The sequence below is a fragment of the Lytechinus variegatus genome, chromosome 3, assembly GCF_018143015.1.
Source record: "Lytechinus variegatus isolate NC3 chromosome 3, Lvar_3.0, whole genome shotgun sequence".
Lineage (NCBI taxonomy): Eukaryota > Metazoa > Echinodermata > Echinoidea > Temnopleuroida > Toxopneustidae > Lytechinus > Lytechinus variegatus.
This window is the reverse complement of record NC_054742.1, coordinates 59,309,712-59,321,779: the sequence shown is the minus strand read 5'-3', so window position 1 is coordinate 59,321,779 and position 12,068 is coordinate 59,309,712. Positions and strand designations below refer to the sequence as shown.

At 35.2% G+C, this 12,068-nt stretch overlaps 1 protein-coding gene across 1 annotated transcript in view; it reads left to right on the top strand.

Moving 5' to 3' along the window:
* The window catches only part of LOC121411512 (WASH complex subunit 4-like), a 43,342-nt gene extending 33,732 nt beyond the window's left edge, over nt 1-9,610 (top strand). The window contains exons 27-36 of the mRNA XM_041604277.1: nt 618-684; nt 1,106-1,192; nt 1,670-1,733; nt 2,314-2,397; nt 4,003-4,099; nt 4,619-4,713; nt 5,407-5,493; nt 5,804-5,915; nt 6,511-6,576; nt 7,005-9,610. Of these exons, the coding sequence (XP_041460211.1) occupies nt 618-684; nt 1,106-1,192; nt 1,670-1,733; nt 2,314-2,397; nt 4,003-4,099; nt 4,619-4,713; nt 5,407-5,493; nt 5,804-5,915; nt 6,511-6,576; nt 7,005-7,054 (809 nt within the window). The 3' untranslated portion in view covers nt 7,055-9,610. The remainder of the gene's footprint in view (nt 1-617; nt 685-1,105; nt 1,193-1,669; nt 1,734-2,313; nt 2,398-4,002; nt 4,100-4,618; nt 4,714-5,406; nt 5,494-5,803; nt 5,916-6,510; nt 6,577-7,004) is intronic.
* Nucleotides 9,611-12,068: the final 2,458 nt, after the last annotated feature.

The window sequence follows — 12,068 nt, the reverse complement described above, 5'->3', positions numbered from 1 at the left end:
ATGCCCCAGTCACACTCCAACAGACAAACCACAAAATGACCAATGATATGCCATTATAAATAATGTTATAGCTTTGATCGGTCTGGAGTCATTTTCATTGGTGTGACTGTAACATGTGTTTGATATTGATGTTGAGTGAAAGGTTATTTTATTCTATCTTCTCCGTTTCCTCTCTTTTCATTTTGATATGTGATAGAAATTTCTTTACATTTACCACTCTCCACCCATGTGAAGTATATAGGTGCCTGGCAGGAAGGATTCCTTGAAATGCCTGAGTGCCTAATCAGGTTAGCCATGCTACTGCCAGTGTAATAGTATGCAGCATTTAGAAACATTGTATTAACCGCTACATAAACTTTACATATTATCTTCTTTTGAAATTTTCCTTCTGCATCAATTGTGTGTAGTAAGAAGATGGATTTTGGGTGGTGCTAGAACCAAAATAATACTTCCAATGAGTAACAAGTGTGATATGCCCAATTGTTGTCCTTGGTCTGAAATTTAATAATTTATGATAGTCTGTGAATGAGCAACTAGTAAATCTGTAGCTGGAAAATAAAAAGTGAATCTTACAAGTGATTAGACTTAATGCTGAAGTTATGATTGATTCTTTCCAGGTAATGCAATGGGATACATCCGAATGATCAGATCAGGAGGGCTAAGATGCTGCAGCAATGCTATCAGGTATGTTTACATATTATATTCAGTGGGCAATGTCAGGCATGGTGTTTACTTATGGTGATAGTGTTGGAAAGTTCAGTGTTGGCACCTGGTGTTAGTATGGAAAGATTTTTATACCAGCCACAGCACTGAACTTGAAAATGAGGCTAGTGTTGGTCCTGATGTCACTAGGTAATTTTAAGTTCAGTGTTGACAGTAGGTGTTGGGAGATTTTGCATGGAAAGCTTGGAATGGTTTGGAATAGAAATAGACATTCTCTTTGGAATAATTTACCTTTTGATCTTTGAAATCTCTCATTATTAGAGACTTTTTAATGTCTAAACTGAAGTTTCTTCTTTTTTGTAACATTATTAATTCTCAGCATTCATCCAAAATCTCCAATGTCGATCAGTTATTATTTTATTTATCGTTATTATTTTATTAGGTTTGTACCAGACCTAGAGGACATTGTGAGCTTTGAAGAGCTGGTTGGGGAAGAAAAGCTCTCCAGTGAAGTCACACAAGCTGCAAGGTAGGTTTAATTGCGATATTCTTTACCCCTTCTTACAGTCCCACATTCCAGCTTCATGATATATTAGTTGTATCTGTTTAATAGAAATGATTTGTATTGTAGAAGATACGGACCAAGAGAACATTGTACTATTCAATATTGATTAAAAAAGCATCCTTATATAGAAATAAAAACAATATTCATTCCTTTGATTTCCAATCTGAGAAAGTAAATATCACATCATACCTGTATTTTTATTTCCAGTAGAGGATATATTGACATGTTAAAACTATTATTGTAGGGTTGCTGATCAAATCAGAGCCTTGGTCTTTGGAAAAGTCTTGTTGTTTGTCTACTGTCACATTTGATTGAATAGCTATGACGATATATTTTCATTCGTTTTGTTCAATGTTCATTATTGAATTAACTTTGACACTACTGAGATAATGATTCACTGAGGTTTATTGCTTGATGGTATTGTCTTTTGTTTATGTTTAGTAACCTTGACAATGTCATCGGAAACCTGACAAAGAACTTTGCTGAGGGAACAGAGTATTTCAAGGTATGATAGGCCTTTACGTTAATATGTGATGTCATAAGTACATCTGGGCCCCATCCTACATGTTTAGATACAAACCAAGATTCTTGATTATTTGTTTTGCATGTATGATATTTTGTGTAAATCATCATAAAGTTTAGTTTGTCCTCTTTATTCTAATACCTAATCTGACATGAAAAGTTTACATATTGATGAGAAAGAGTCTGAATTTTCAATATCAAAATCAGATTACAAAGAAAAATTGGTCAAGATTTATTTAGGATTGTTCTACCTAGTGTCCTAAATGGATGGCTCATCAAAATTTTTTTTGTTCTTTGTGATGTTTCTTTCACTAAATCTGTAAATGACTGAATGCCGATTCAAGCGTGAATCATTTGTAATTTTTAATCCACCAGGCATGACCGACCCACAAGAGTACTTGGTCCTATAGTACTCCACACATTCTATGACTGTCGAAATTGAAACCAAACGATATTGATATATGTCCCTAAAAATAAGTTTCCTTTTTTAGTAGAATGCACTGTGTATTTAAAAAAAATAAATCATTGAGAAACTATTGTTTGATTTCTTTGATTGATTGCAGATGTTGGTGGATGTGTTCTCACCGGAGTTCAGGAACCCTAAGAATATGCATCTCAGAAACTTCTACACCATCCTACCTGCTTTGGTGAGTATAAAAAAAAGAGAAAAAAAAATCATCTCTCAATAAAACTGACTCCAAACTGACCGATAGTATGCCATTGAAGATGATGCAATAGGCCCGTATTCTGAAATCGGGTTTAAATTAAACTAGAGTAAGCCAATTGGAGCACAAATTCCAGTTCACGTTCAATATGTTAACTCATATGACACCAAAATTGTTCATGATTGTCTGGGAATGATACCTTAAGTATTTTTCCTTCATTATGAATCCAAAGGAAACAAAATAGTAAACATAAGAAATATACACTACAAACAGAATTTTTTTTTACTTATGGCTCCCCATAATTTTAGTAAAGAGTTAGACCGTGGTTTAACCCTATCTAGGCCGGGGGGGGGGGCCTCGGAGGCCCCCCTCAACGAATCGCGCGGTATTTTTCGCCGTGCGATATTTTTGACCACGCCGCTTGCTGAGTTTTTACTTTCAAGTCTTGCGCAACTTTTGAGACCAATTTCGCGTCACCCGGGTACGTGGTTCTGGAATTACGCAACATTATGTAAGTGCATGTCAGACCGAAAATTGCTCAAAAACGTGATTTCGTGTACAAAGTCAATGCAAATTGTGTTTTCAACCAAACTTCATAAATGTATGATTATTTTTAGTTTTGCTAGTCTAAATTTATTCATGTTATGATTTTTATGATCACAGAAGAGTCCCCAACAAATTTCATTGAAAAAACAATGAAAACCAAAGGTCAAAAAAACAAAGAAATACATAAGAAATTGCAAAAAACAATATAATACATAAGAAAATGATTTGATATCACAATTCTTTTCATGTATTCTTGCTAAGGACACCACAAAGAGTTTCTATACCAAAAATTAGTACATTTGGAGCTTTATTTAGGGAGTTAGAGGAAAAAGTATGATTTCGCATACTAATTACGCATAAATTAGCATAATCACTTAATAGCGATTCGCATGAAATAAATTACTATACAATCTTGTAGATTATGTCCCAGACAACCCGCGTGCCAATTTTCGGCGCGATCGCGCGATCGACGGCCGAGATCTTAGGGGGGGCCTGGGAGGACGGCCCCCCGGCCATAGGAACTCCCAAAATACCCCGGCCTAGATAGGGTTAAGTTAAACCTGACTTCAGAATACGGGCCATTGTGTTTATTGATCTGGAGAGCATTTCATGAAAGGACTTGTTTGATGATTTATCCGACAAGTCCTGTTCTATCTGACAGTAACCATAGGAACTGTGCTTCTGAGCCAATCAAAATCAAGAAAAGTTGTCTGATCTGACAACTTGTCAGACTAAAATGTTGATGAAACGCTCTGTGTATTTCATTGTTGTGACTGCGACATGATTGTAATGGATGTGTAAAAACTTTTTGTTGCAGTTTAACTCATGAAACTTTCTCTAGACTAAACAACATAATTCCATTATAAAAAATATCCACTCATGGGAAGGAACAAAAATAGAGGTATATTTAAGCCATTTAGCACAAGGATAAGGCATCACTCATATGTAAAGTTGTTGGTAACACCTAGGTCTTTTTATTGGTATTTATAAAGCCTATAATACATTACCAAGTTCATATTTCCCTGTTTTGTCATATTACAGACACTCAACTTTGTAGAGTACTCTGTGAGTGCCAAGGAGAAGTTGAATAAGAAGAACAAGATTGGAGCAGCTTTCACAGACGATGGATTTGCCATGGGTAGGTATAAGAGTCATAGCAGTGATGACTTCAGGGGTCGTTTTCACATTGACATTGAACATGTTAATCAAGGGATTGCTAATTATATACATATTCATTTTTGGGTTATATAGTTTATTTTAAAAAAATCATTTTATCAAGAAGTATAGATTTATCCTATTTCTGAAAGCCCATCTAATGAATTGGTAAAATGTCAATTATGTAAACTTTACATCTAACATTCTAATCATATGAATGCGAGCAGTGATAATATTCCAGTTTTGTATAGCACTTCATACAGCATATGACGTCTCTGATCTTGTAATCCCTGTCATTGGATCCAGGCTTGACGTATGCACCTTCCCCACTCCCCGGGGAGCCTTCCCAACAAGTGCTTCCAAACTCTATTGCTAGGCATCTGCTTCTTTAAACTCTGTTGAAGTCTCATTATTCATTGGCTCCTTTACTGCAGGTTATTTAACCAAGCGACCAAATTTGATTGACAATTTGTTTTGAAATGATTGATTGGTTTATTTGTAGGTGTGGCATACATCCTGAAGCTGTTGGATCAGTACCAGGAGTTTGATTCCCTTCACTGGTTCCACTCGGTCAAGTTCAAATACAACAAAGATAAGGTAAACCATCCCACACAATATAACAATCAATTTCTATACTCAAATACATCATTGCATCACTCCTGATGGGGGGGATGGTGCCCTCCTGCTCACTGCCCCATTCACCGACAAGCGCAGTCGACTCATTACTAACAGGAGCTCTAGCAATTAAGGGCAACAGCCTTTAACAGGAAGTCAGTCAGACCAATCAAGATTTAGAATAGATGTGTACTAAAATTCATGAATACTAAAACCATTTCATTTCTTATGAATCTCGGTTTAGTTTTTGAAAGCACTAAAGTTTGAACAAATAGGTCTTTAGATGCACTTTAATGGTATGTAATGATTTACTGTCTGGAATAAAAAAAATAATAAAAAAATAATGAGCCTGTACTATGTGTTATATTGGTCAGGAAATGTTTCTGTTGCTGTTTATGGTAACTCTCATAGGAACTTGGCAGGACAGCCTTTTGCTTATAAATGCCAAGCTGGTATATAACCAATTACATCTAGGTTAATCAGTCACAGTGACTGACCTTCTAGACCACAGAATACTCTCGGGCCTTTTCATCAAAGTGGAGACAATGGCAGAGTGGGGATTCGAACTCACAACCTTGCAATTATGAGTACAATGCTCTAACCACTGGACAACATGACCCGTTTAAATGTGGTAGCTTACAATTATTATTTTCTTTTTGAATTATCGTTGGTTAGGAAGCAGTAAGGAAACAGATGGGAGGAGATGAGAAGTTACAGAACACAGCACAACTCACTATCAAGAGATTGGATACATACCAAAGGGTAAGAAAGACTAAGACCACGTAATATCAGGAAACCCATTAATTCTTTGTGAAAATTTAAATTTTAGTTTATATAGTGCCGGCTTTTTTAAATTTTGCTTTCAAAATGTACCTCTTTGAACTTTTACATGTATCTTACAAATTTTAGCACTTTGATTCGAGACTGCTACCCACGGAGATTGTATCCTAAAATTGTTAACACATTCATGTAATCTAGTAATGAATTGGAATAGTTGAACACATTTTGGGTTAAAATCAGATTATATTAGATTGAAATGGGCTTTAATGATTATTATCATTTTTGTTTGTAGGAGTTTGATTTACTGTACTACAGTCTTAGCAGTGCAAGGATCTTCTTCAGAGCGGATAAGACAGCTGCAGAGGAACAGGAAGAGAAGGAGGAGAAGGAAGAGAGAGAAAACAGTGAGTAGAAATAAAATCATGGATTTACTAAAAAGAGATCTTGATTCTTTTTAATGATGATGATGCTGATGATGATGATGGTGATGGTGATGATGATGATGGTGGTGGTGCTGGTGTTGATGATGGTGGTGGTGGTGGTGTTGATGATGATGATGATGATGATAAGGAGGAGAAGAATGCGTGATCAAGTTGTTATAGGACTAAATGAGTATAGCCTAACTAGAAATGAGACAAAATGGTAAATGGACTTCATGGCAATTAGACCAAATGGTTAGTAGACGAACTGGGTGTACACTAATCAACTTAACATAAAGAATATTTAGTGGACTAAGTGGAATTAGACCAACAAAATGAGAATTAGACCAAGTGGGAATTGGACCAATGGGTTTAGCCCATGGGTATTAGACTATGTGAGAAATAGACCAACTGCTTGTAGATTAGGTGATTATGATTACCTGTAGATAGAACACAAACAAGGAATGTGTTGCAAGTTACTTGCAAGGTCTGTTGCGAGATAGAGCAACATACATTCTCTCGTAGTACGAGAACTCTCGATAACGTTCTAATCATGTTTGTATTTACTTATATTTATCAGAAGCCATAGAGGGTGCCCCTCAAGAGAGACCAGCCTTACCTGCACCAGCAATGAACAACACACCAGGTAAAAATCATTTGCTATCAATGATTTATTATATGGCATTTTGATAAGACATCTTGTAAATGTGTATCAGATAATGTACCTCTTGGCATTAAATTATTTTGCAAACAGAGCTTCCACATGAAAGGTTATCTGCACAAGAAACCCTTTACCTTACAGTAAAGGTCTTTATGATTCAATCTTTCTCTCTCCATATTAGCCCTCTGTAAAAAAATTACCACACACTATTACATGCAACACCAAGAATAGATATAGGATTATTATTAAAAAAGTCAGCAATAATAATAATGAACAGGTTGCAAATAAATAATGTTCAAAACATGGACAAAACGACATAAGTGGAGAAAAACAAGAATGGTATTGATTATTAATTGAAATATTTGAAGTGCTGATCACTTACACCACCATTTTATATTTCTTTTTCTCCTTAGCTATCCAAGCACCACCGAGCTCCAACCTCCCTGCCATCATGGCCAGCTAGGCAACTTAACATCTGTGGCTGTAAACCAAAGCTTAGCAATCATCTTTACCATTTTAAACGATTGATTGCATCGACAGTAATGTACAATTAATTGTGAACATGAAGCGGATAGTTGATTGTTAATCTTTGTGTTATGGGCCCTGCTTCTAGGCACCTAACATACCAACTCGAAAATAGAGTGCTTCATGATGGCATTACATCATTAAGCACTATACGAAAGTTGAATATTATAGTTATTTTTACTATAATTATATTAAGATTTTGATGTGTGATAGGGAATTCACTCCCTCAAAAAGGAATAATAGATACTCTGTAATAAAATTGAAAAGAAGTTCACACAGAATCATTCAGAGTTAATGATATTGTGCTATTTTCTCTCCAGATAATTACACATTATTGTATTACCATTACTTGGTAAAAGGTGAAACCACTGTATTTTGTGTTAAAAACAGATCCCAGCAATGCTTTAACCAATACGTTGTATTGTTGTGATTGCATTTATTTCTTGATATTTTACCTTTCGTTGGAAGAAAACTTGATATATTATGCTTGATTTCACCTTTTCTCTGTAGATGCTATATGACTGATGAAATAAGTTATCATTTTATGCTAGGAAAGAAAAAAAATATTCAATCATTCATGCCTTGAGAATTTAAGTGCACCTAAATTGTACCTCATGAACAGACATTATTCAATTCAGATCTATGCTTGGTAGTTTACAATACTTATGTCAATGTCATGTCTTTTCTTTATGCGAATAATTTGTGAAAATAACATTCCTTTGTATGCCTTTGCCCCACTCAGGTGTTCTAGGCAATATGTTTTGGGGTTGTCTGTCCGTCCGTTCCATTTCTGTTCTCGCGACAACTAATAAACCATTCAAGGTTTCGGCTCAACTTCAAATTTAGTTCATTTATGCATGTGGGAGTGAATTTGATCTGAATAGATTTAGGGGTCACAAGGTCGAAGGTCACAGGGGTTAATGTTTGAATATTTTAAGTTGGGTAATGTCATGGAGGTAAATAGAAAAATTGAAGGTAATATCATATTGTTCTGGCGAAGGCAGAGACATAAGTTTTGACTGTATGCAGTCAATAAGCCTTCAAGTTTACTGTTAATTTTTTTTATAATGTGTTTGTTCTATAACAAATATTCATTAAGATTTTTTTAGAACTGAAGTAAGCACTAATGAAGAAAAATTGTATCATGTATTTAAATTTGTGTTGTAAAATGTTGTAAATGTCACCATTATATACAAATCAAATCTAAAAGAGATATATATACATTGTTTTATACTGTAGAAAAAATGCATGAAATTATAATCTAATCTATAGAATGCATGGCAAAAAAAGTGTTATTTAATTGCAATTGAGGCCAAATTGATTCTTTTACTCAGAAATCTTTCATACTAGCTTTATAAAGCAAAGCAAAAATCTTATTTGATCGGAGATGTAAAAATTGAACATGGCCCTGGGAAGCAATGAAGCACCCCAAGATTATCCTAGGGGGTGCTGTGTGTGTTATTTTCCATAGGCAGCCCTCCCCCCTCTGGAATTTTGGCAGGTGTGGCAAAATGGCGAAAGATAACCAAAAAGACATAAGTTTTTTAGTGAAACCCTTTTTTTTTTCTCGTCAAATTTTCCGTGACTAATGACCTCCATTTTATAGTGAAACCTTTTTTTTTTGGCTTGTCAAATTTCTCTGGACCAAAAATGACCTCCATTTTGTGTAGTGAAACCTTTTTTTTTGGGGGGGGGGGGCTTTTCAAATTTACATATGCTCCCCTGTTATTAAAAATTATTCCCAGGCCCCGACATTGAAGGACTGTGGACTAGTGGTTGTGATCTTGCACTTTGATCAGAGGGTCAGATCACAGCTGAGGTGTTTTCTTCAGCTAGAAATGGATGCTAGTATTACCCTGGTTTTAGCTTGGGCTACCACTTTGCAGTGTGGATCTATTGTAATATTATTACAGGTACAAGTATTATCTTTTTTTGCTAATCTTGAGCAAGAAAACTAAAAACTGAAGATTAATTGCAGAATTTCTATGTTTTGAACCATTTTGCTCATTCCATCATCCTTTTATACTGTTTTACTATTCCATTTTAAGAATCGGTATAATGGACAGTTTGATCAAAGAAAAATGAGATCATCATACTACTCTATTTCAGTCAGATTTAATAGAATCTGTATTTTTAAGGATGATCTTATTATATGCTCGAAATAAAGACAAGTGAATGCAATCAGATTTATAGTTTTTGTTAATATTCTTTTATTACATTTTCTGTACAAGTGTGCTGTAATGATGAGAAATTCTCGAAAAAGTTTGCTTATAGATTGAAGTGTTTAGCATCAACAAGGCAATACGTAGATAAATTGATAGGAAGAATTTTATTTCACAAAACCTGAAAACTTTTCATCTAAACAACAGATAAAGTTGCTTACAAAAACCTGTGAAAAACACTATCTGTTTCATGAAATGCTTCAGTGAATTCAAATCAAGATGACCAGAATCATGAATTGCATACCAAAAATGGCCATGGATCTTGTCAAAGTCAAAATATAGGTATATTACTCATTTTTGTGGCCAAGGCTTATCAGTTTCTGGGTTGAAATCTTTAGCCTGAGCACAAGACCATGAGAAAGATGAATTCCTGGGCCCCGTCTTACAAAGGGTTGCGATAGATCCTATCAACCACAACTATGGATGGCCAGTCACGTCAACATCTAAAATGCATACATGTTCATTTTTCAAGATATGATGTATATTCACACGTTTTCTTGAAGATACAGTGTGATTCTCTGTTTACTGATGAGATTGTGCAAATTTTCTGTAGAAAAAATTATGATATGGATGGCTTTCCATACAGTTGAGATTGATTGGATCAATGATAACTCTGTAAGATGGGGCCCTGGGTATCGCAGCTGACAAATCTATCTACTTTTACCCATAATGCATCACATAAGAACTAAAAACACTAGTATTATGACTTGCAATGGATGCTACCCTGATAGATATGGCAACGTCCTTCAATTAAGTGAATTTACCACAATGGATTAAATATTCAAAACAAAATCAAGATTATAAAAATATTGCACCAACATGACATGATATATATAAGGAAGAATTCTAGCACATATATGTAATTTAATAAAGTTACAATTTATCAGCATTTAATATGGAAGATAGTATTTCAAACTAAGGGGGTATTGCAGGAAACTTACAATCAATTATGTCAATTAAAAAATGCTGAAATCAAGCTTACAAATGATTGAGGTCTGCTTTAGGCAACAGAAAATATTAATTGAAGTGATAAAAATTGATCTATCACTAGCAAGTCAATTTGAGATCACAAACGTATAACAAGTCTTGAAATTGTGATTGAAAATCTGCTTCGTACAGCAAAAAGTATAAATTGATTTTGATAAAGATAATTTTGATCAATCAATTGCAAGTCAAGTCAGGATCACAAAATGAATACAGGTTTGAATTGCAAATTTGCAATTGGTTGAAAATCTGCTTTGTACAACAGAAAGCCCCCTTAGAGTACCAAGGCATCAATATTTTTGAATACTTATAGCTGTGCAAAGGTAGGTTATGGACGGAAATAGAATACAAATAAGTAATGTTGAAGCATCACACTGCATGGGATTTACAAAGTTAAAACATCTCCCTATCTCAGAATATCTTATTCAGAATATAATAAACATCCTGCATTAATATATTACAATCATATTAAGCATCTGTAATTTTACAATATATACATAAATATACAAGTTCTCTTTAAATAGAAATCATAGGTAGAAAGCACTGAAATTTTCACTTCATGAGTACAATATATTCTAATGCAAGTGTTAAAGGTCATGTCTATCTAAGACTTTGTAAACCTTGATCAATACTACTACGCCAGTGACCCCAAATAGCTTGTCTTTGCCATGAATGTTTTATTGTACAGAGTTATGCAGTGCAGTTGGCTTATTAGCATATCCTTACTCTCATTCATGTGCTTCATAAGTTTACATACCGTAGCTCAGTCTTAGACTCACTACAAGTTCTAAATTCTGTTCCTTATTTATTCTGAGGATGGTTTGAATAGTTTTCTAGCAATGTCTTTGTTGTTGACAGGTGAATGCATTATTTAAGTAGCTAGCCTGCTAGCTATGCCGACAGGGTCTGGCGACAACAGCATGTTTAGTCTGTGCTTCTTGAAAGTGGGCGTGGCAGTTTCTTTTAATTTGTAGTTTGCACCAGATATATCTCTACTGGACATGGACTGCTCCTGTCTTCCAAGATTTCTTGTCACCAGTTAAAGTGTAAGTGAATTTGAATTGTTACTCTATTGTAATAGTTTCAATCATTTTCTATCATAAACATTAGCCAAGAACATAATCCATGTCCAACCTGGCGTGCGCATGAGTGTATGTGTATTTCAAATATCTAAGTGAGTTTTATAAGACAAAGTCAAGCACCATAAATCAGTGATGTAACTTTTCCGGAAATTGCCGGATTTCCGGTATTTTCATGAAATCTCAACTTTTCCGGTTTTCCCTCCCTCGAAAGTTGCCGGAAAACCCGGCCCCTTCGAAATTTCACGATCGGCACGTTCTAAAAAAAGACGATCGATCGCCAATGTGTTTTGTACATGTGCTTTGCTTGCCACGTGAATCGCGACATCTCGGCTACTGAGAAATTCGCTCTGATTACGTTACGGTCAGTATACAGTGTATACTGACCGTAATTACTGTATTCAATGCACAGAACGCTCGCTGTCTGAAATTCTGATGGTCGAGCTGTCACGAGTTGGCTTGAATGCGGAAGTGAACCCTAGATCGCAATTTCCACACACGTACACAAACACATGCACATGTGCCGCACATATTTTGTTTGCCAACCTCTCGTTCGGACTGTGATTTAACTCGGAATTAACAGCTTAAACATTGCTTGGATAATTTTGTTATTGAAGTGAAATGGCCGGCCTCTCCTGTGGCCCCAAATGTGCAATAATGCTCTGGC